Source organism: Lutra lutra, chromosome 3, assembly GCF_902655055.1.
Source record: "Lutra lutra chromosome 3, mLutLut1.2, whole genome shotgun sequence".
NCBI lineage: Eukaryota > Metazoa > Chordata > Mammalia > Carnivora > Mustelidae > Lutra > Lutra lutra.
Window position 1 is genome coordinate 200,424,988 of NC_062280.1, and position 24,233 is coordinate 200,449,220.

At 62.3% G+C, this 24,233-nt stretch overlaps 1 protein-coding gene across 9 annotated transcripts in view; it reads left to right on the forward strand.

Moving 5' to 3' along the window:
* Positions 1–24,233, forward strand: part of MCF2L (MCF.2 cell line derived transforming sequence like) — a 118,729-nt gene that overhangs the window by 32,572 nt on the left and 61,924 nt on the right. The window contains exon 1 of one of the 9 annotated variants that reach the window (XM_047720457.1): positions 5,898–6,770. The exons of 4 other annotated variants lie outside the window; for them this stretch is intronic. In XM_047720457.1, the coding sequence (XP_047576413.1) occupies positions 6,668–6,770 (103 nt within the window). In that variant the 5' untranslated portion in view covers positions 5,898–6,667. Of the gene's footprint in view, positions 1–5,897; positions 6,771–10,431; positions 10,705–24,233 lie in introns of those variants that run through there. 4 more of the 9 variants (XM_047720456.1, XM_047720458.1, XM_047720459.1 and 1 more) reach the window with 4 other exon arrangements.

Here is a 24,233-nt window from a genome sequence, read left to right on the forward strand (position 1 = left end):
CGGATTCTTTCCCAGCGAGAGCTCACTCCTGGCCCCTCCACCAGGGCCAGACGCGGGTGTGTGATCTGTGACTGGCCCTCGGTGGCCGTGGGACCTGCTTTGGTAGATCTGCTGCTCAGATGTGGCTGTCACGAGCAGCCCCTTCCTGCTGCTGCCAACCCCTTGGGAGACGTGCCCGGGGCACCAGTTGCCCCTCTGGCCTGTGTCCAGAATGAGGCGAGTGGAGTGCGGCCTCCCCGCCCCTGAGCCGTGTCCGTGGCGCTGCACTGGGGCAGGCTGTTGGGCGGCATGAACGTGGCACCTGCTGTGATCTGAACCACCGGCCGTCCACGGGGAGAAGAGCTGGCCTCCGCGTGACCCGTCTCCTTGTTGCTAAGATACTGAAGTGTTCTCTCTGGCCCTTGCTTGAGAGCAGGGGACCCACCGGGAGCGCAGCACTGTCCTTCAGGGTGGCAGGCTCCTACCGCTGGACGCGGGGGGACGTGTTCTGTTGGCCTCCGGATCAGTCAATGAGCAGAAATTTCAGAAGGCAGATCTTGATCAAGAGGCAGTATTTCTCCTAAGGACTCGAGAAACCGCTCCCCATGGGTGTGGCCCCAAGCATGGCCCCGAGCGTGGCACAGACGTTGTCCAGTGCCTTGGAGGGCAAGCTGGGGACCACGGCGGCTCTGCAGCGCTCAGAGCTGCTTCCCTTGCTCAACGTGTTTTGTGAGTGTGTCTGAGGTGTCCACGTTCAGTGGACATGGCTACAAAGAGGGAAGGCCAGCTGTTTGGTCTTCGGTTGAAGTGGCGTCTGGAAGACGCTGACCACACGGAGAAGCATGAGGCCCCGGATGCAGTTCCGAGGGACGCTTCGAATGTCTGGAAGAGGACGACCTTGGATTCGCAGGAATCGGTCACATTCGTGCTTCTGTGTGTGTCCCTCATCACCCCTTTGTGTGAGCGGAGCAGGCAGCAGACATGAAGCTGGCTCCCAGTGAGCGTGCTCTGGGGGTACCAGACCTGGGCACTCAACGCACTTCTGGTCATCGGGCCCCTGGGGCCTGCCTGTGTCCAGTGTCTCCGGGGGACCCTCGCCGTGCTGCTGCCCTCTCTGACCTGGGACCCGTTCCCAGACCCACCAGCTCTCCGGACCCCCTGTTTCCAGGCAGCCCCTGCGTGTGCCATTCACGTGGTTTGCTAAGTGTTTCACGGACCAGCTCCGAACCCGACCTGTGTCAGGGGTTCCCTGAGAGTAATGGCCGTGTTCCAGGCTCCCAGGGGCCCCGGCGCTGAGCCCACGCAGGCCGATGAGGGTGGCCGCCGGCGCTGCTGCTGGTGAAGGCGGGCCTCCCGGGCCCAGTGGGGGACTTGCGTCGCAGCGGCTCCTCCGGCAGGTGCTCCAGGCGAGAGCGCGTTGGGGCTGAGCTCCCGCTGCAGCCGAGTAAGAGCGATTGCTCCGGTGTCAGACGTCAGGGCTTGTCGAGAGACACGAGCGTGACCGGACGGGCCTTCTGTTGTTCTGACCAGTCACAATCGACAGGCATGACAGGGGCCGGTCTCCCAACCTCAGCTGTCTGTCAGGCAGGTTCTGTGCCTGGAGGACATGTTCTCGCTGGAGGAGAGCCGCTGTCACGGTCCTCGGGGCCCCTGGACTCCCTGCGCAGCCGGGTGCAGCATGTGCAGCTCCCCCCGAACAGGAGGCTGTGCTTGGTGAACCTGCCCGTGTCTCCCTGCAGCCGCACAGGCACAGGCACGGGCACCGGCACAGCTGGAGGCTCCTCCTTTGTGCTGGGCACGCGTCTGTGCCAGACCCTCGTCTCTGTGGACCTGCTTCTCGGTAAGCCTTGCCGCTGGAGTTGGGACTGCGTCTCTCATCAGCTGGGAGCCATCTGACCCGTTCACTTTATACGTCTGATTTGGGGATAGGGATCGCGGTTGTCTCTTCCCGGTGGGAACAAGCCGGCACAGCTATCTGGTGCGCAATGACACTGCTGAGCACTCCAACCGTCTCACTCCGTTAGTGACCCCGCTGGGAAGTGTGGGGGGGCTCTGGGTGAGGGAGAAGAAAGGGGAGTGCCCGAGTGCATGAGCGTGGGCTCTGCAGGGCTGTGCTGGCCTGGGGACACCACCGGTCTGGGCCCTGGCACCCCGCTTTTCATGGAGGGGCCTCAAAGTGGTAGCTCCTTCCCTCCCCGAGGGGACTTACCCCGGCGTCAGTCCCCAAAGATACACAGACACCGAGAGGGGGTCAACCCTAGCAGGAGGCTTTCTAGAAGATTCTAAGTGGTAAATTTGAAAACGCAATAGAGCTGATTATTCTGTCTGGATTTTAGAGATTATGTGGCTTTTGTGTATCTGGGCTTTGAGCAAATGTTCTGGCTTTTTGTCGTTCTATTCTTAGCAGTGTCCAAGAAGCGAATCCTGTCCCTGAGTGTGAAAAACAATTTCTTATCTTTGCAGAGGAAGGGCTGGTGTTAAGTCCCAGTGGTGACTTTTTCAGTAAAGTTTTAGGTGAACTGATGATGAGCTGATGCCCCAAGTATGACTTCACCTTCGTAATGCTACTCTGTCTTTAGAGACGGTTTTTAGGGGCACCTGCGTGGCTCAGTGGGTTAAGCCTCTGCCTTCGGCTCAGGTCATGGTCTCAGGGTCCTGGGATCGAGCCCTGCATCGCATCGGGCTCTCTGCTCAGCAGGGAGCCTGCTTCCCCCTCCCCCTCTGCCTGCCTCTCTGCCTACTTGTGATCTGTCAAATAAATAAATAAAATCTTTGAAGACGGTTTTTAAGGGTTTTGATGTCTCAGTTGTTAAGAAGGGAGAACATGTCATTTCTTATGTAAATGGCAAACAAATATGGAAAGTTGTTGAATAGACAGGTTTCCGTGGTTTATCACTTGTGAGATTTATGCCTCCATCAACCCTCAAAGGGTTAAAATTTGTCCTGTGTTCTCTTCTAAAGCCCAGTTTTGCGGGAGGGTCCCTCATTCACGCACTCGCTGGCCCACGCGTACGGAGCGTCTGTCCTGTGCTGGCTGTGCCAGGCAGACATGGCACGTCCACGCTCGCTGAACAGGACCCTAGGGTCTTCCTCGCATCCGGAAGCTTCTCTGGGAACAATCTCCAGGCACAGACCCCCACTTAGCCTGATAAGTGTTGAGACCTCCCCCGGAAAGTGCAGCCCCATGGCACGCGCTGAGTGGTCGTCCCGGCACAGTGAAGGTGCTTGTTTACTGTCAGTGCGGACGCCACTTAGCTCCCGTCCCCCGTCGGGCGTTAGCTGGTTTCTGGCTCCATCTGACTCGGGCGCAGACTCTAGATTTTGTCGTGACTGGGCCGTGGTGACGGGTCCTTCATTTTACAAAGTTACGTGTATCATTCAAGAAGCTCTTTTTCGAGCGTGAGCAGCTCTAGCCTCCGTCCGGCGGCGTGTCCCCCCGGGGCTGTGCGGTCTTGGCAGGTCAGAGCTGCAGCCTCACGGGTTACCTCGACGGCCCGGCTCCCAGAGCTTCCTGTCTTTGTCAGTGCAAGGGACAGAAAGCCCCCATTAAACAGGGAACAATGAGTGGTGGCCTGCAGCGGGGCTCTGCTGGGAATCGCTGTCCGGTGCGGCTGCCAGCGGCCGGTAGGGCTGGGACCCGGAGCCGAGAGGGAGGGGGCCTTGCTGGGGCTGGGGGTGCCCGCAGGCCTCGGTGCTGGCCCAGCCGCGGGGAGAGCGTCTGCCGCAAGGAGAAGGGACCGTCTGTGCCTCTGAGGCCGGGTTGCCAGGCGCCAGGTCGAGGGAAAAACCCGGGAAGGACACAGGCCGTGAGAAGGCAGAGCAAGGAGAGGGAGGCGCCCGGCGGCCCCGGCACCGTGGCCGGGCTGCCCCTGCGTGGGCTGGCCCGGGGGAGGCCGCGGCTCCACACGGGCACACGGGGGCTGTTTCTTCTACTCTGCGTCTTGAAAAGAAAAAGAGAGAAGAGCCCATTGCCCCCGAGTCCAGAAACCTCGCGCGGCCGAGAGCCAGGCGTCCATCTCCAAGGGCCGAATGTCCGCACCTCCAGCGTCACTGGTGCGGCCGAGGCTGAAGAGCTCCTGCCCCTGCCCTGATTAATTTAAGACTCTTTACTGCCCGCGATGCGCCGGCCAGCTGTGGGGGGGAATTTCTCGCCAGTAGCTGTCCCCAGAGGGTCAGCCCAGTGCTCCAGGGGCCTGCCAAGGCTGCCAGCCTCCCCTGGCGGGGCTCAGCACTCCTGCCTGGCCGGCGGCCTGGGACCGCGGACATCTGTGGTTTGTGTTTCCAAGTCGGGGGGCTCAGGGAGGGGAATGTCCCCCAAAGGCCGGGAAAACCCATGGTTTCAAGACATTTCCCAAACCTGAAGTCTGTGATCCTACAAGATAGAGAGACGGAGAGGTTGTGAGTAGGTTCGCGTCACAGAACTGATTTTTGGAAAAGGTTTTCATCAGGGACATCTGTAAGATGCGTTCAGAGAAGCAGGAGAGGCTGGGCCAGCCGCGGGCCGCCTGTGCGGGCGCCCACGAGCGTGTCGGATGTGACGGCCCCGACGGCCCCGTCCTCACGCTCTTGCCCGCGCCTCCGGCTGACGTGGGGAGGCAGACACGGGGAGAGACTCGGTGGTGACACGTGGCTCATGGTGGCCGCTCCCCCGGACATGGAGCGGCCAGCATGTTTCCGCACGTCCTCCCTGCAGTGCTGTGGGCCACGCGGGGCTGAGGGCTCGGGTCCCTGGCCACAGCCGCAGGAAGAGCGCTTGTGTCCCCGACGCGCCACATCAAACATGCATCTGTTTCCTCCCGGGTATGCGTCGGGCCGGCCTAGCCGGGAGGCTGGCATGGAGGGGCCGAGGTGGCACGGAGAGGCCCAGTCACGGTTTCCCCTCGCTTCTGGGCGCAGCCCCCAGCTCGGCTCCGTCCTCGCTGCTTCTCACGATGCAGGCCCTGGAGCCAGCTTCACCTGCGTCCCCCGGAACTCAGGGGTGGCGCGGGGCCAGCGACAGCCCAGGTGGGGGTGCAGGCGGAGTGGACGTGAGCGGGGCCGGCACCTGCACTCTCGGGACCTTCCCTGCTCAGAGCTGTGAGGGACGCTGATCGTGGGCCCCGGGGCCGCTGCCTCCTCCGGGCTGGGCCAGACACAGTCCCCTCGGCCCCCCAGTCTCCAGCTCCCACAGGAAGGGTCCCGCAGCCTGGAACACTCACGGGGGGAGGGTGGGCGCCAAGGCACTTCGATGACACAAACGTTATGTGGTGGCGACCCAGCTTGGCCTGCTCTGGCACCCATGGTGCTTGGGGCCGAGTGTGGCCTTTCAGACAGACCCAAGTGCCAACCCTCTGTCAGCTTCTATCCTGTGACCTTGAGCATAAGACACACACACTCAGGCCCTTGGCACCTCCGTCACATGGCCCCGAATGAGCTGCCAGCAGGGGAGGGGTGAGGATGGGATGAGCTGCGGGCAGGGGAGGGGTGAGGGTGGGATGAGCTGCTGGCAGGGGAGGGGTGAGGGTGGGATGAGCTGCTGGCAGGGGAGGGGTGAGGGTGGGATGAGCTGCTGGCAGGGGAGGGGTGAGGGTGGGATGAGCTGCGGGCAGGGGAGGGGTGAGGGTGGGATGAGCTGCGGGCAGGGGAGGGGTGAGGGTGGGATGAGCTGCGGGCAGGGGAGGTTGAGGGTGGGATGAGCTCCGGGCAGGGGAGGGTTGAGGGTGGGATGAGCTGTGGGCAGGGGAGGGGTGAGGGTGGGATGAGCTGCGGGCAGGGGAGGGGTGAGTGTGGGATAAGCTGTGGGCAGGGGAGGGGTGAGGGTGGGATGAGCTGCCAGCGGGGGAGGGGTGAGTGTGGGATGAGCTTCGGGCAGGAGGGTGAGGGTGGGAGGCCTTCCCAGTGCCACACCCCACGCGGCAGAACGCTCTGGGACAGTCAGGGCAGTGCTGGGCGCTCGGCCCCTCTGAGTGGTGCGGGCACCAGGGTCCGGAGCCGTCGTGCCGGGGCCACACTGGGCATCGCGGGAAGTGTGACTCGCCAAGCAAAGCCACGTTACGGTTTCCTTTCTCCGGAGCTGAGCAGCAGGCAGGGGTCACCGCTGGAGGAATTTACCAGTTTTTCTCAAGAAGGCCTGGGGCCGCCTCCCCTCCCTTCCTCCCGCCTTGTAGTTCTTTGTTTGAACTTGAGACTTCCTGAACTTGGAAGGTGTTTTTGGCCCGGGCAGCTGGAGCAGGTCCCTGACCCCGGGAGCCCCGGCCAGCGCAAGCCCCTTTCCGAGGAAGGAAACGCCCAAGACCTGCGTGCAGACCGCCGTGCGTCTGTGTCCTGCGCAGTGTGGGGACGGGTTGGGGGCCGGTGGCAGCCTCTGCGGGAGCCCTCGTGGGCAGGCGGTTGCGGGCTCCCTGGTGACTGTCCGTGCCCACGGTCAGTGGCAGCCCGAGGCCTGGAGGTAGAGGCCGGGGACCCGGCGAGCTGGTTGGACGCTCTGTTGTGCTTCCTCGGGACTTGGTACAGCAAGGTCACAGGAGGTCGTGTGCCCAGCTCGGCGTGTAGCGCCGGGTGGGGCGCCCTCCCCCTCGCCGCCAGCGCCCGCCTGCGTCCGACTGTTCCCAGCAGAGGGCTGCAGGGCGGCGGGACCCCGTTCCGCCCTTGCACGAGCCTGTCCGCAGAAGAAAGCTCCACTGCCGAGCGCGTCCCTGGAGAAAGCAGGATGGCCTCGAGGGGGGCCCCCCAGGGGGTTCTCAGGGGCCTCCAGCAACGGCTGCGGCTGCGGCCTCCGCGGTGCTGGGCGGCCTCGAGGCGCTCACAGCCAGGTGAGGCGGGACGGGATGCTGCTGCCTGGGGCGCGGGGCCGGCGCCGGGGGTCCCTCCAGCGGGCGGGTGGACGGGGCGGACGTGCGTGAGGGGGCTCGTGCATGGTGCCCTCACTGCCTCGGGGGCACCCTGCCCCAGCCTCTGTTCTCCCTGCCCTGCTGCTGGACTGGGCTGCTCCCCTGCTGGGAGCAGGGGCGGCTGCGGGGCGAGCGTCTCCCTGAAGAAGGACTAGGAATTCTCAAGGGTCTCAAAGTCGCGTTTTCATGAACCGACTTCTGCGGAGCTGGGATGTGCTTACAGCTCGGATTGGGGCCGGGACCCCGTCCCTTATTTCTGTCCTTTCTCCCGGGAGGACCCCTCCCTCCTCAGGGGCCTGGAGACCTGAGGTTTGCTGTTGACCTTGGGAGAGCCAAACTCTGTGACTGCGGGCACCACTTTAGACAGACGTCCTTGATGTCTGTGCGGTGAAACACCTCAGAGTCACAAAGCGAGCCCAACGTCCGCCCACCCCAGTAGCGAGGTGGGGCCTGGCACCGGCCACCTAGCGTCCCCAGAGGGCGGGAGTACCTGTGTGTCTGCCTGCCGGGCGGGGGCGTGGACCTGCTCTGGCTGGCGGACCCTGGTGGGGGGCAGTGCACTTGTCCTGGGTGGACCCCCTCCCTCAGTTTCCCTCTGGGGCAAGGACAGAGCCCACACCCATAGCCCGTCTTGGCAGTCATCCCACGCTCACTGGCCTCCGTGCACGTGTTCAGGGTTAAAATGACGGCCTCGACCCTCTCGTGGATTCCGCCAGCTCTGTAGAGTGAGTGGGGCTGTCGCGACAGGCCAGGTGGACCCCGGACTCATGCTCACCAGGGGCATGGACGCTGCGTCTGTGCTCCCTCGGCCTCCCCCCAAGTCTGCTATCTGGAGGTCAGCAAACGCGCGTGGGCGACTCATCTGACCAGACCCATGCTGGCTCCTGGGGATCTGTGCTCTGTCCCCAGGAGGGTGGCCCTGAGGACCCCCGCCTCGGAAGGATGGGGTTATCATCCTGACACCTGGAACCCACATGCAGGAAGCCGACTTCTGGCCTAAGCGTGTCCCCACATGACAGCCATGTGGCCCGGACTGTGGATTTAGTGTCCCAGTGGTGTCCTCTCGCAGGGAAGGGGGCTGCTGACGTGACAGGCTTCTCCTTTACTCCTTGGTGCTCATTAAAAACCTTTGAGGCCGTGTGTGCTGGTCTTCACGACCGCTGTGGACGACGGGCAGTTCGGTGCTCAGGGCCACGTGAGGCCCCGGGTCACCAGGGCTCCGTAAGGTCCTCATGGCCTCCCTCACCCTCCTGCCCCCGGCCTCCCTGGCATCTCCCAGCTAAGTCTCCCTGACCCACAGGTGCGGCCTCCGTGTCCTGGCTCCGTGCTGGGTAGCTTCTTGCTCCCGGAGAAGCACCGTTGCCTTCGCTTTCCTTCGTGCCTGCAAGTCTGTCCAGTCCCTCCTTCCAAACCCGTATGTATACGGGTGTTGGGGTTGGGCCGGCCTCTGCGTCCCCTCGGACAGACCTCGCCAGGCAGCCCAGCTGCTTTCTGTGGCTTGAGCCCTGGAAGAAGCACCCTCAGGCGGGGAGATGACCGCCGGCCAGACTTCCTGGTCGGTGGAGGACGGGGGCACAGTTGTCACTGCGAGGTCACAGTTTTCTCTGATCGCCGGAGATGGATGTGACATCGATCAGCTGGAGGTCAGGGTGACCTCTGGGCTGTCACCTCTGCTCTGTCCCACTGGAGCTGTCGCTCTCCCAACACAGAATGCTCCCGTAGCAGAGCCCGAGCCCTCATCGGGGAGCGATCCCGAGCCCTCATCCGGGAGGGATCCCGGGGTCCTGGGGTCGAGCCCCACATCCAGTGCCCTGCTCAGCTGGGGGCCCGCTTCTCCCTCTCCTGCTTCCACTGCTTCCTTCTCTCACTGTCTCTGTCAAGTAAATAAATAAAATCTTAAAAATAAATAAATAAGTAAATAAAAGAAGCAAATAAATACATTTGGCACACCCGGGTGAACCGATCACTGCAAGTGATCGCAGAATTTCCCTTTGAGCTTCCTGGTAGCTGATGCAAAAAAGGAAAAAAACTTGACCACAAGGTCATATGCAAAAAAAAAAAAAAAAAAAAAAAAAGAAAAGATAAAGAAATTCTTCTGGAAAGAATTCTGGAGGAGACCAGAGCTCAGCTGTACACACTGGGGCCATCAGACCCCCTGACGGTGACGTCTCTGCAGTGTTTCTTTTCCTTTAGAGAATCAGTGCACCCAAAATGTTGGAAACGTAACCGCGAATCGCACTGAGGCCCTTTCCAGAGTCGTCAGGATAGCTCTGTCCCTCCCCGCTGTTCCCAGAGGGAGCGCCGGAGTCCGGGTCTGACCGTGACTTAGCCCCGGTCTCAGTGAGAAGGGCCGCCGGCTGCGCAGCACAGGACCGTGGGACTAGCCTGGTCACAGGCTATGGGGCCATGTTCCCCGTGAGTGTGGGAGGCGGAGGCCACAGCCGCAGGCGAGGGCCCTCTAAGGGACTGTGAGTGTGCGGTTAAGGATGCGTTGTCGCTCCGCGGCCGGTCCCCAGGGCCTTGCCCATGGTGGCTTTTGGGACAGCCGGCTTTGTGGACCTGGCTTTCGGCTTCTCGGGAGCTTTTGGCGGCACAGGTGGTTTACCTCTGACGTTCCAGAACTCTCGGGTGAGGGCTGCTGAGACCCGCAGGGGCGAGGACAGTGTGCCGCTTTACCTGAAGTGTTTATTCAGGGGAAACACTTGTGCTGAGTCTTGCTTGTGGGCTTGTACTTGTTGGTAAGGAAAGGTCCCATGCTCTGGAGAAACTTGGTGATTATCCGTGTTTTCATCATTTTAAATGTTGGGCAACTTGGTTGAAGTCATGGCTTCTGACGCCCGCACACATGCCCCATCTGCTCCATGCCTGCTTGGCCTCAGCGGGACTCAGGCCTCTGGCTGGGTCTGGGGGCGAGGCGTCTGGGTCTTTGTGGGGTCTTGGTCCCGGGCACCCGCTGTCGAGGGCCTGGACAGCGGTGTGGAGTGGGGAGCCTCGCTGGCTGCCTGCCGGCCAGGACGCCCTTCCCCATCCCCGCGGAGCCCAGACCGTGCAGTGAGCGGGGCAGGGCCCGCGGCGATGGTGGCCCAAGGCAGCTCAGACGTGACCGGACTCCGAGAGACGCCTCCGGGTGGGGTTCCTGCTGCCCACCACAGACGTGTTGGGAGACCTGCAGACCCAGAGAGCCGGACAGCACGGGCAGGGCCTTGGAGCAGGTGCCGTGTCTCTGTTCTGCTCACCGTCCTCAGCAAACACGGCCGCCGCCTCTGTTTGTTCCCATCGTTGCTGGTGTCCGGTGCACCAGACCTTATCAGATGGAAGCGGGTGGGACCAGGACTTGCTTTGGACACGTGGTCGGGTCTGAGGCTTCCGGCATGCGTGTGTCTCTGCAGGCAGTGTGGGACCTGAGCACGGCCGACCGTCCGTCCCCTTCACGGCAGCATGGGGAGTCACACCACAGAGATGTCCCTTCTCCCTGAACCGAGGCCAAGGCAGGCCCAGACATTCCTTTCTCCTCCAGTGCCCAGAGCCGGCCGCCGGGACACCTGTGTACACACGAGGGTGGGGCGAGCAGCTGTCAGCCTGCGGACAGCAGTCACCTTCAGTGCTTGGTCTCAGCTTGGGGCTGAAACGGAAGTAAAGAGTCAGCTGGTCCCTCGCGCAGATTTAGGGAGCAAAGTTCAGTGGGAAAGGCTGGTGGGTAAGCGCGGAGGGCAGCAGGACCGGGCACAGGGGAGAGCGCCTGCCTGGCACTCCCAGAGCATGGGGGACGGACGCGCCGCCCGCATTTCTGTGGCAGAGATGAAAAGCTACTATGTCTATTCTGAGTGGTGCTCCTGGCTGCTGTCTGTCGCTGAAGGTGAGTCCCCGGGTCCCGAAGCCGCTGTCCTGCGGGTCACTCCCAGGGCCCCGGCGGCAGCGACCAGGCCTCCTGGAGAGGGTTTTTACGCATCTGCCCTGCAGAATGGAGGACGTTCTCGTGAGTCACCAGCGAGCGGTACCTCCCGGAGCAAGGAGCAGCCCAGGCAATGGGTGTGGGAGGCAGGTGATTCTTCATCTGAAGTCATCATTCGATGACTCTGAGGCCCGCCAGTGGCTGCCTAAAGCCAGGGACATCCCTGTGGCTCACGAGGCTGGCCCAAACTGGACAGCAGGGAGCTCAGCCAGCGCCAAGCCCGTCAGAGCCGAGCCCACCTCATTCGAGCTCCGTGGGCGGAGGTCCACACGCAAAGTGCAGAACAGAAGCCACAGCGGCTCGGTACCGATGATCCCCTTCACTCAGTGACCCATGGGTGACTCACTAGGCGGTCGGCGGCCCTATAGGTCAAGTGCTAGGGACACGGCACTTTGGGGACACAGAGGTGCTTCTGTGGTCCGCTTTCCTGGGAGCCACAGAACCCAGGGAAGCCCTGGGGCCCCGGCTGTGCACAGGGGCCGAGCGGGTCTCCTGTCCATGGACGGTTCTTCCGTTCGCCCCTGAAGTTCACAAAAGCTGCTGCGGTGTGGGGAGGGACGTGGCTTCCTTGCTGGCTGCTGCCATCCAACTGTGACAAGACATCTGAGGTCTCCATGACCAGGCTCTGTGACCACGGCCCATGAGGACAGGCTCTCCCTTGGGCGCAGGGGCTGCGTTCTCATTGCCGACGGAGAGCTTCATGACCGTTAAAGCCGTGCCTCGCTGTCTCGTCTGAGCCCACAGATGGGGAGGGCCAGGCCATAGTCGTCAGAAACGGTGCTGGTCCGGGGGCTGTCAGAATGTGGGCATTGGCAAGCGACGTGAGCGGGCCCTTGGGCTGGGCGCGGGGCCCACAGTTGGCCCCATGGCTCTTGTTTCTGTGATGCTGGCGATGGGCAGCAATCAGGAGGGCGCAGGAAGGTGATGGGCCTGGTGAGGTCCCCGAGGGCCCCAGGAGTGCCGGCACAGCTCAACTCAGAGAGGGGCTTGGCTTCTGAGCAGAGTAGGGTAGAGGCCTCGCCTCTGGGTCCGTTTGTACAGTGATCACACGCTTGTCCCTGCAGGGAAACTGAGGCTGAGGGAGGGCGGGCGCATCCGTGGGGGTTAAGGACTGAAGTCAGTGAGTGGGCCAAGCCCACAGTAGGTGAACCAGCCTTCAGCACAGGGGACAGAGGTGTCCACTGCTTCCCACCTGGTGTCCAAAGCAGCCCTGCCCGGCCCTGGCCACGTCTCCCAGGGACAGAGGCCGCTGCGAACGGGAGCCGCCCACTCAAGGCCAGCGTCTCCATTCGTGTTGTGCCAAGAAAGGAAGCCGCAGGACTGTGCGGGCTTCCCGTGCGGCTCGGCTCGTGACCTGCGGCTCAGGACCCACGGACGTGGCGGTTCCAGCCCCAGACAGTCCCGTGGGGCAGGACCGTCCGTAGAGCAGCTTCGCCTGCAGTGTGAGGGGCCGGTGCTCCAGGTCCAGACATCACACGCCCGGCTTTCTTCCCCGGAGGAGGGTGACGGCATGGGGTGGGCCCTGGAGGGGACCTCGCGGCCGGGGCTGGGTGGGGGCAGGGTCTCGGGGTGCTTCTGGTCCCCTTGGGCAGGAGTCTCTGGAGGAGGCGTCTCCCCCCTGCCCTGACCCCACTTTCCAGAAGCTCCTCTGTGCAAACAGTCAGCTCCCCTTCTGCGCCGCAAGGTGAACGCTACGGCCCCAGGGCCCCCAGCCCACCTGCAGCAGATGTTGGTTTTATCCTTAGTCCGTTTTCTCTTTCATCTTTCCTCCGTGTCCACATTCCATCCCTGCCACTGCCGTGCCACAGCTCCCGAGACTGAGAACGGCAGCCACGTCACAGGAGGTGGCTCAGAGCTCTTGCCTGGGAATTGGAGTCAGGGAATCAGGTCAGGGGTTGCCGTCCTAGAGCCCTGGGACCAGGCAGTCCCATGCTCTGACCTGGGAGCGGGGTCTGGGGACACAGCCGAGGGGTGTCTGTATAGCAGGCAGGAGGCTGGGTCTGGCCTGAATGTCACCGAAGGTGCTGTCATGTGGGCATGACGTGAGAGCCGGACCTTTCCGGGATGTGGTCACTCTGAGGATGCAGTCACGGGAGTGTTAGAAAGCGGGTGTCTCTCAAGCTGGGGCAAGATTCCCCAGCAAGCCTTGTCACCAGTGTCACGAAGTGGGGGGGGGGGTTGCACCCCAGCTCCTGCCGAGCCGCAGTCACCAGCCGCTGGTGCTCTGGGTGTGGCTGCTTCTGTGGGGTGCCAGGCACCTCACGCTCCCGTGTTTGTGTTTTCCCAAACACGGCGGCAGAAAGGTCAGGTTGGCACTGATGTGTGTGAACCCTTCCCACCAGGCTCCGTGTGTGCGTGTGTGGTGGCACACGGATGGGCCGGCGGCCCCAGGACCCTGCAGAGGACTTTGTGCATCCAGCAGGAGCTTGAGCTCAGCGTCTGGGGCCTTCCTTGACTGCAGGCTCTGTGTGAGATGCAAGGACTCGGCTCAGTGACTTTCTCACGGTGTGCCCATCCGTCCCGTGGTTGGGACCCACAGACAGATTGTCCATCCCAGCAGCAGCATGGGTGACGGAGCTGTTCGTTGTCACCGTCCTGTGCGCAGAGACCCGGAGGGTTTAGAAACCGGGTTGGCAGCGCAAGTGTAAATCCCGTTGTGGGATCCACGCCCTGAACCCCGCAGCATCTGAAGGCTGGCAGCGGGGAGCCGGCTTTCCCTGTGTCGCTAGAGAAGGCAGGCATTTCAGACACAGAGAGTAAAGCGCGTGCTGAGAAACGCCAGCAGACGCCCATCCTGCACGTGGGGCTGGCAGGTCGAGGGGGAGGCGTCGGTGCAGCCCGTTGCCAGCGCCGTTCAGAACGCCTGTGACGTATTCACTCGTGCAGAGAAACCTTTATTTTCCAAGATTGCTTGAAAGAGGAGCTCGGAGCTCTCTGGGACTTCTGTATGGGAACAAGTCTTCAGGAAAAGAAACAGGTTTCTGTATTAAGCTGAGAGCAAATGAATTCACCAGACATTCTGAGGCCCGAGAAGGGCCGCTCTCCATCTGTTGGAAGCAGACCCAGAGCGTGTGCCGTGGGCCAGGCCCGCGCTTGCTGCTGCAGGGAGAGCGGGAAGCCTCAGCCTGCGTGGTCGCCATGGAGACTGGGATCAGCATCCAGAGCAGGAAGGACCTCCCTGGGGTACTGAGAAGCCCAGGGATGAGATTCCTGAACTGAAACGGAACTCCTGGAAACTCCTGCTCCTTCCCTGGGAGAAGTGGCCCCGGCAGCCACGGGACGGTCCGCGAGGTCTGCACCCGGGCCCACTGCCCCTGCTGGCTGCCCGCACGTGGAGGCGTGTTGGCACCAGGAAGCGCGGTCTGAGCTAACCCTGTCGTGATCCCGGGTGGGAGAGCAGCCCGGAGGCCTTCCCCTTCAGCAATCTTGCCTCACATGGGGCCGATGTAATTCCCCGATCTGGGACCGTTTTCCTAAATGACATAGACGCCTTGCTGTCACATTTTCCAGTTGCATTACCCATTTTTGGGGGAAATAAAAGCACATTTTTTTTAAATAGCACAGTTTCATTGATATGTTGGAAACGTAACCGGAAGTTGTTGAGCATTCCAGAAATCTATCAGATAGTTGTGTACAGATCGGATGAAAAAGGCGTCCTAAATGGACAGCTTAAAATGCAATTGAAATTTGCATTTTAAAATGTTCACGAGGCTTTTGCTTTTTCTGCCCAGCTTTCCAGCTGCACAGAGCCTCGTGGGGACTGCGGGAGTGGGAGGCAACAGGCGGCCTTGGGGGGTGCCCGTGCTCCAGCCAGGATGCCTGCCGGAGGGGTCCGGCCTGTTCCCGTCCCAGCCACAAACCCCCTCAGCCGTGCTTGGCCAGCGTTTGGGATTTCAGGCCATGAGCACAATTTCTTCAGTGATCTCGTTGTATTTAAAACAAGGAAAGTATTACTTTTATTACTAGAAACCAGTGTGCCCTTAGCAATAACCCGAGCTCTTGCCCCAAGGCCGTCCCTCCGGTAACGTCTGGTCCTTGCTCCGTGGGGCAGACTTTGGGGCGCACAGGGCTTACCGCAGGAGCCACTGCACACGGCATCACACACCTTCTGAACCGAGTCTCCTTTATGAAGCGGATGCGGAACATTCTGGGGTGCGATTTTCAGGGGACATGTGGCACTTACTAATTCACCCTGCCCTCAGCCACTCTTTTAATCAGTCCCTTTATGTTGTATCAACACAACTTCGAAACACTGTATCAACACGACGTGGGAAACAGGAAAAATTTTGTTTATGCTCCGGGGTTAAAAGCACTGACTTTGACACTGTATCTGAGCTCCAAGCAAGATGGAAGGAAACGCTCTCTGACTCTCTGTAAGGAAACGCTCTCTGTCTCTCTGTCGACAGCCAGGCACAGCACAAACCCTAAAGCACCCACTGTCTGGCCTTGCTCAGTCAACACCAGCCCACGCCGAGCGTCGTGCCCACGCTCAGGTCCCAGAATGGCTGCGGCTCAGGACGCCGGGGAAGGGAGCACATGTGTTAATATGAACACGGGAGCAGCAAGGTGCAGATGGGGTTCCGGGGGGCTGTGACAGTGGCCGGGGACGCATGTGGCCGTGGCCGGGGACGCAGGACCTCGAGTTCTCACCGGAGACACGGGGGCTTCAGGCAGAGATGTGCGTATGGAAGCAGGTGGCCTGCGGAGAGACTGGGGTGGGACCTGGGGACAGTGTGGGCCATGCAAGAGGCTCTCAGCCACGGCAGTAGCAGCCAAGGGGCAGGGTTGCTGGAGAGATGGCCAGGAGGAGGGGCACAGAGTGCATGTCTTCTGGGGATGGAGGAGAAGCTGGCAGAGGAAGCGGAGGTCCACTTGGGACTTGGGGGGCAGAGGAGATGGACATCAGAGGAGGAGGTGGTCCTTCCTTTAGGACCAGAAGTGTCTGTGAGAGCCAGAACGTAGGTCTGAAGGGTGGCGGGTCAGCCATGACCTCACAGATACTGGCGAGGGAGGGCAGCTGGGGACAGCGGGAATTCCGGAGCAGCAGCCTATGGACAAGTCTCATTCCTGCGAATAAAAACCACATAAAACACAGACCTGCTGCTTAAACCGAACTCAGTTGCAGAGGAAAAGCGGGTGTGGCGTGGCCGTGTCCAAAAGCTGTGCACTGCCCCGGGGTACTAGGCCTACGGGATCCTCGCCACGACTGCACGAAGGCTGTACGATGATCTCGAAGGCTCCATTCAGAAGAGATGAGACCCTTCGGAAGCTGCTGCTCCACGGCCTCCTTCCGTCTGTCCGTCCCTTTTTCAGAAAACCATGCCCTGCCTCTTCCTGGGCCGCCTCTCTGCCCCACTGCGGGGAGTGGGGGGTGGTTCGCGCCTCGAGGTGCAGGGGCCTCAGGCGATTTCCGGAATAAAACAGGGACCCTCCTGGGTGGTTAACCAGCTGGATGTCCTGGTGTGATGGCTCCAGGCTCCCTCTGTCCCGCCAGAAAATACTGTCCCTTCGCAGCCATGCGTGGTCGGCCCGTGGAAGCTGTGTGCGCAGCAGCCCTCCTGGGGTCTGCGGGCCATGCACACTTGGGCTGGGGCACCAGCGGGGACATGCCTGCCAAGAGGGTGTCCCACCAGAGCGGGGTGGCGGCGAGGTCCCCGGGGATGGGGTCCCCCACACAGGGTGTGATGTGCTTCCAGGGCAAGAGTAGTCAGGATGAGGGTGGTCTTTAAAGGGCAGAATCGGATGTATGAAGGTAGAGTCCATGGTGTCAGCAGAGGGCAACACACAGAGAAAAGAGAATATCGACTGGGGGCTGAGTGGGTGAGGATAGAGCTGGAATCCCAACACGGAGGAGCGGACTGCGGGCCCCGAGCCTGGAGGGGGTGCTCAGAACTGTGGGATCTGCAGCCCCTAGTGGCCAGGCCCCCCGAGGCCGCATCCTGTAGTGCCCCCCGCACCTCCCTGCCCCTGTGAGTCAGGTGCGTGCTCTGACCTGGAGGTTTGTGGGCAGTGCCACGCCAAGCAGGGGCCTCTCGGCCAGAGTCTGGACGGTGCCAGGGGACGCATCTGAGGCTGGAGCCTCCTTCCTGAGCTTCAAGCCTTCCGTTCACCCTGGGGAGTTGCCCGCCTCTTCTGGCTGCTTGGGGACGTGCGTGAGACCCTGTTCCGCAGCCAGACCCCTGCCACGCCCTTCATCTCGGGCCGAAGGCAGGCCTAAGAATGGCAGTGTGGGTTTTCCGGGTACTCTGCGGGGCCTCCGCACCCTACAGACCAACGATGCTGTCTGGGACAAGCTGGTGTGGGCTGTGTGCCCGGGTGGCATTTGGGGCCTGCTGGCTGGGTTTCCATCCCCAGTGAGCCCCCTCCTTGCTGTGCACTGAGGCAGGGGGCTCAGTCTTCCCATCTATAAGATGGGCACAATGGCACATTTCTCAGAGAGCTGTGGGAGCCGTGGAGTTTGCCCAAGGTCAGTGGCAGGGACGCCTTGCCCACCTCACCTCTCCTCATGCTGCATATCGTCCTTGGATGCACAAGGAGCCCGTCTGTCCATGGGTCTGTCCCCCATCCTCCACTAGGGCTCCGCAGCTTCAACAGGGGCCCTCTGACAACCCAGAGGTGAAGGGTGGGGTCCCACAGAGCTGGGGCCCCGGCACCTGGCACGCCGGCCTCGGCCTCGGTCTATACCAGCAAACGCTGCCGCGTGTGGAGTGAGTGCTGGGAGCAGTGGGGAGGGAAGCACTGGCTCAGGGATCATGGGCACCCCAGTGCCTGGCACTGTCCAGTGGCAGAGCCTAGACCACCTGTGTGGTCTGAGACTGTGCCTACCAAGACCTAACTTCGTCCCCTCAAGGTCACTGCGAGGTTGTGGCAAGCTGCCAACCACTCATCCTGATCCAGGCCATCCCCCTCCTGTGACCCCAGGAAGGAGAGCGGGAGGCAGTAGGGGGAGGGATCTGACCCTAGCTGCCCATCTGCATCCTGCGGGGGCTACAGGGAAGGAGAATGGGGCCCAGGGGGGTCTCAGCCCTGACTGTGTGCTGCCTGCCAACCCTGGGGTCACGTGGGCCAGATGGGCCACTGTGGAGGGTGCCCCCAGTGCCACTGTTGGAACACAAACTGGGACTCCAGAGGCCGCAGATGAGGCCCCTGCCACGGTGGGTGTGCCCAAGTGAACAAGGCTACAAAGGACGGTCCCTCGGGGCCCCCAGACCCAGCCACATGGCCCAGGCTTCTGTTCTGTCCACACACCTGGACCCGTGCGCTGGGCCTCTTCCCACAGACTCTCCCGAGCCGAGGGCCCCGCCTCTCTCCTCCCTTACGGCCCCGTCGCAGGGCTCTCCAGGTCCCTGGGCTCCGCAGGGCCTCTGGGCACAAAGGTAAAGGACAGTTTTAAAAATGAACTGAGCTTTTCTGAAGCGTCTGCTGTCCGAGGAGCCCCTGGGGCGTCACCACGGGGTGGAGCGGCTTCTGTGTGTGCGGCTGCGCCATGAGCCCGTGAGACCCCACGGGACCCCGTAGGACCCCGTAGGAGACTGTAAGACCCCGCAGGATACCTAGGAGCCCATGGGACCGTTGTCCTGCCCTTTCCATGAGACGGAACTCATCTAGGGAACAGCTTTCAGTGGGTGCATGGCGTCTCTTCTAAGGGATCCCCCGAGGCCACTTCCATCCCTCCATTTGCTCTCCCACATCCATGGACCTCTTCGTCAGATGCGCATCCGAGGGCCTGTGGGCACAAGCCCCTCGGCGCCCATTCTGAGACCCTGCTGGGCTCCAACGCCCGGCTGTAGCCACCCGCCGTTTCCTGGCTCGTGTGGGCAAGACCCTGCCTGCCTCTCGGCGGCTCCTCCCCGCCACCCCCACGAAACTCCCGTTCAGGCCTTCAGACACGCCCGACACCAGCTCTGGCTTCTGTGTGCCACCCAAAGTCACTTCCTCCCAAACTCTCCAACGAGGAAAGCGACATGCAGCTCGGTGGTTGGTGTTAGAATCTGTAGCTCTGGTTGGGGTGTGGTCCTGAGCCCCAGGCCACTGTGGTCTAGCCTGAAGAACGTGGGTCACCTCTCTGCACCTTCCAGACTCCACCCACCAAGTGCGGCTTGTGCCCTCTGGACGGTGTGGTGGTGGGCACTGCTGCCATTCCAGGGTGGGAAGAGCCCGGAGCCGCCATCTGAGTCCCGGACACCTGCTGCCCGCCACCCACAGCTCCCCCGGGTGAGGCCCACTCGCTCCGGACCCACGGGCATGCCATGAAGGGAATCAGCCTCGCCCTGCCTGTGTCCACGCCCACGGTAGCATTTTAATTAACCTAAAGCTCCAGTTGTGTTTGCTCTCCGCCATGTGTACCCAACCCCAGAGCCCGTCTAGGTTCGTTAGGTGTGTGACGTGAAGTTGTGGATCCTGGAGGAGAACAGGGCTCCTGCCAGGTCATACCAGGTCACAGTTTGTGTCCTCTGGAGGGGAGCGATGGGTACCAGGCCCTGCCTGGAGGAGGAAGCAGCTCGTTGTGGAGGTGATGGTTCCTGCGGCTTGTGTGTTTTTCTAGCCAGGCACACAGAGCCTCCCTGTTTAGTTCACGGAGACCAGGCAGGGGGTCCTCGGGGCCACACGTCTGCTCAGGGACCTGCATGGGGGGGTGCCACCCAGGTCCCTAGATGCTCACTGGCCACCCCCTCCATGCCCCGACAAATGTGCAGAGAAAGTACAAGACCGATGTGGAAGAGGAAGGGGAGTGGAGAGTGGGTCAGGGTGGTGGGGTCGGGGTCCCCGGTGCCTGATGAGGAGGCTGGGTCTGCACGATGGTGTTCACCCAGCGATGGGCCGCCAGAGCCAGTTTGGAGTCAGGGAAAGGAAGCCTGAGAGGCCGAGGGAGGAACAGACTGACCCAGGGCAGCACCATCTCAGGAGAAGCAGCCACGGTGGAAGGATCCAGAGAAGCAGGGCTGAGTGCAGGGGGGTAGGAAGGGGGAGGGAGGCTGCAAGAAGGACACAGTTGTCTGAGGACCCAGCGGCCACCGTGTCCAGCTTCACCTGCTGCCCCGCAGAGCAGACACCTGCTGGCCTACGTTGCCGTGGTGATGAGACAAGGCAGGTGGTGTGGGGGTGCGGGAGGGGCCGGAGGCTGGTGCTGAGTGCAGGAAGCAGCCCCCCACGTGTCATCTGGCAGAAACTGGCAGGAGCGGGCTCTGGCTCTGCCCTCCACATCCTTGTCTTTCAGGGCCTGGAGCCCATGCTCAAGTCAAGCCAGCATTGCTGCAGGGTTCGAGGGGACACAGATTTGTCCATGAGGAGATCACTCTGTGCCTGGCTTAGCTTTTCTTGCACCCCAGGACGAGGAGGGATCAGTGCCAACCCCTGCATCAGGCAGCAGCATGGACGGGCTGCGGGCGGGTACTTGGTGCTGCTGGTACTCGGGACTATGGGTACTCAGGGCTGCGGGTACTTTGATGCTGCGGGTACTCGGGGCTGCGGGTACTTTGATGCTGCGGGTACTCGGGGCTGCGGGTACTTTGATGCTGCGGGTACTCGGGGCTGCGGGTACTTTGATGCTGTGGGTACTCGGTGCTGTGGGTGCTTTGATGCTGCGGGTACTCGGGGCTGCGGGTACTTTGATGCTGTGGGTACTCGGGGCTGTGGGTACTTTGATGCTGTGGGTACTCGGGGCTGTGGGTACTTTGATGCTGCGGTTACTCGGGGCTGTGGGTACTTTGATGCTGCGGGTACTCGGGGCTGCCGGTACTTTGATGCTGCGGGTACTCGGGGCTGCGGATACTTTGATGCTGCGGGTACTCGGGGCTGTGGCTACTTTGATGCTAGGGTACTCGGGGCTGTGGGTACTTTGATGCTGCGGGTACTCGGGGCTGTGGGTACTTTGATGCTGCGGGTACTCGGGGCTGTGGGTATTTTGATGCTGCAGGTACTCGGGGCTGTGGGAACTTGGGGCTGTGGGTACTCGGGGCTGTGGGTACTTTGATGCTGCGGGTACTCGGGGCTGCGGGTACTTTGATGCTGCGGGTACTCGGGGCTGCGGGTACTCGGGGCTGTGGATACTTTGATGCTGCGGGTACTCGGGGCTGCGGGTACTTTGATGCTGCGGGTACTCGGGGCTGCGGGTACTCGGGGCTGTGGGTACCTTGATGCTGTGGTACTCGGGGCTGTGGGTACTTTAATGCTGTGGGTACTTGGGGCTGTGGGTACTCGGGGCTGCGGGTACTCTGATGCTGTGGGAACTTGGGGCTGTGGGTACTCGGGGCTGTGGGAACTTGGGGCTGTGGGTACTTTGATGCTGTGGGTACTCGGTGCTGTGGGTGCTTTGATGCTGCGGGTACTCGGGGCTGCGGGTACTTTGATGCTGTGGGTACTCGGGGCTGTGGGTACTTTGATGCTGCGGGTACTCGGGGCTGTGGGTACTTTGATGCTGCGGGTACTCGGGGCTGTGGGTACTTTGATGCTGCGGGTACTCGGGGCTGCGGGTACTTTGATGCTGCGGGTACTCGGGGCTGCGGGTACTTTGATGCTGCGGGTACTCGGGGCTGTGGGTACTTTGATGCTGCGGGTACTCGGGGCTGCAGGTACTTTGATGCTGTGGGTACTCGGGGCTGCGGGTACTTTGATGCTGTGGGTACTCAGGGCTGTGGGTACCTTGATGCTGTGGTACTCGGGGCTGTGGGTACTTTGATGCTGCGGGTACTTGGGGCTGTGGGTACTCGGGGCTGCGGGTACTCCGATGCTGTGGGAACTTGGGGCTGTGGGTACTCGGGGCTGTGGGAACTTGGGGCTGTGGGTACTCAGGGCTGTGGGTACTTTGATGCTATGGGTACTCGGGGCTGTGTGTACTTTGATGCTGTGGTACTCAGGGCTGCGGGTACTCCAATGCTGTGGGAACTTGGGGCTGTGGGTACTCAGGGCTGTGGGTACTTTGATGCAATGGGTACTCGGGGCTGTGGGTACCTTGATGCTGTGGTACTCGGGGCTGTGGGTACTCCGATGCTGTGGGAACTTGGGCCTGTGGGTACTCGGGGCCGTGGGAACTTGGGGCTGTGGGTACTCGGGGCTGTGGGAACTTGGGGCTGTGGGTACTCGGGGCTGTGGGAACTTGGGGCTGTGGGTACTCGGGGCTGTGGGTACCTCGATGCTGTGGTACTCGGGGCTGTGGGAACTTGGGGCTGTGGGTACTCGAGGCTGTGGGCATTCTGATTCTGCGGGTACTTGGGCTGTGGGTACTTGGGACTATGGTCCTCTGAAGCTGTGGGTACTTGGGGCTGCGGGGTTGGGCAGCTCATCCTTCATACTTTGTGTTTCAATGTTCCGTCGTCACCTACCCTGTCTGCTGGATACTGTGGATTGTGACCAGAGTCACTGCGTCTCCGCCCATGAGTCAGCAAGTCCTGTTTGGGGACGCACGTGGCCTATCACTTGCTTCAGGCCGAGGTGGCCCCTGTGGGCGCTCATACCCTCAGCTCTGGAGAGACTGGGCCTCCCTGTCACTAGGCTTCTCCCCAGGGAGGTAGCCAGAGGCCCCCAAACCCCTCTCAGGGAGAGCAGCCGGAATGCTGGTGACAGGAAAGTCGTGCAAACCGCCCCACGAGACCTGAGTCCACAGCACGGCCACCGAGCAGTCAGCACGCTCGACCCGCCCCATGGGGGCGCAGACACTCCGCAGACACTGCCTCCCTCCCGTCCCCTCCACTGCGGCCCGCGGGCAGAGCTCCTGGGTTGTTGCTCTCGTCACTGAACGCGTTTTGAGTATCCGCCGCGACCCTGTGAAGAACACGTCCATCTTAAGGGAAAGCCTTCTTGGCCCGACAGTGGGTTCTGTGCGCGGAGCTCTGGCCCCGGTGGCCTCACTGCCCGTCACACAAAGCCGACACAACACCGGCTCTGGGACTCTGCCGGTTTCTGAGAAAAGCCACGTGTCGGCTGATCAGGGTTGACGTCCACAAACCCTAGAGCTACGCCCGCCCTCCACGCCTGCGGTCAGCCCTCTGTCGGATGTGTGCCTGCCCCGACTCCAGGCTCCAAGCTCAGCTGTCCCCGCAGTGCGGAGTGCCGTCCCCCGGCCGTCCTCCGAGGCCCCGCACAGGTGGCTGAGCCGTTCTCAGAGCCGGAGAGGGCCGCGTGCCCCTCGGGCCGCACGCCCTGCCCTGCAGCTCAGGCTCCCGGCACGCTCTGCACTGCGGAGAAGGAAGCCGGACGCGGAGCCGCAGGTCCTCGGACGGCCGGGTGGCTTGTGATGAGAAGGAGGCCCCTGCGCGCCGAGGAAGGAGCCACCGCCGGCAGTGGGGACCATGGTGGAGGGCCGGGCGCGGGAACCGCAGGGAGCATGTGCGGCTGTGGCCCCCGCGTGGGGCGCACCTGCCTCTGAGGGGCCTCCAGGCCGGGGGCCGGGCCCGGACAAGGCACCGCGGAGAGAAGGCCCGTGTGCCTCCGTCTGCGCGCCCTCCTCCTCCACACCCCCTCTGGGGGCGGCAGCCGCGTGACACGCACGTGACACGCACGAGCCGGGCCGGCTCTGGGTGCCAGAAGAGCCGAAGCAGGGAGAGCCTGCCAGGCCTCTGGGGCCGCCCAAGGACCCAGTCAGGGCAGGTGTGAGCACAGTAGACCTGGGGCGTAAGGGCAGGACGGGGCAGATGTGAGGCCCGCGGGTGTGGGGCTGCACGAGGACGGGTCACAGTGTGGGGTAGGGACGTGAGAAGGGCTCCTCGGAGAAGGATACATTTGGGGGAAAAGCTCAGAGTGAGTGATCGGTCAGCTCCACGGGTGTTTGGGGCGGAGAGTCTGGTCTACCTACTAATAATTTGGAATTTGTCCTGGCCCTTCTCTGACCATGGCCAGGGCTGGGACGTAGCTCACTCACCACGGCCCCGTGGTGAGGCGCTGGTGTCTGACCACTCGCTCACTGTTCCTGAGCCCCCGGGCAGCGGGCATGCATTTCTTGGGTGAATGAACCCCGTGTCTGCCGAGGGAAGACCTTCCACCAGCCGCTTCCTCTGTGAAATCCATGTTGCCCTTCTGAAGGGGACCTGCTTGCTCGCTCTGCTTGAGCCCGAGGGCCCGCCTCCTGGCAGCTCGGCAGAGGCACTGGGGGGGCACTGGGGGTCACCTGGAACCCACCTGCCCAGCTTCCTCAGCTGTGGGCCTGGGGCCTGGAGGCTGGGGGCCGCTGTGTCAGCCCGGCCTGCAGGGCGAACCAGGACACCAGCGGCCCCGCAGGCCCAACTACGTGTGTTTCCTGGGAGGTGTGGGCTGCCTGGTTGGAGGGCCGGCCATGGACGTGGTCAGCAGGGAGTCCAAGGGTCTGGAACTGGGGCTGCACCCCACCTCCCTCCAGGAGACCCGCTCTCTCCAGCAGCTGGGAGAAAGGGGGCTGTGCGGGCCCAGATGTAAGACCCCTCTCCCGCCCAGGCCGGTCCACCAGCAGGCTGTGGGGGAGC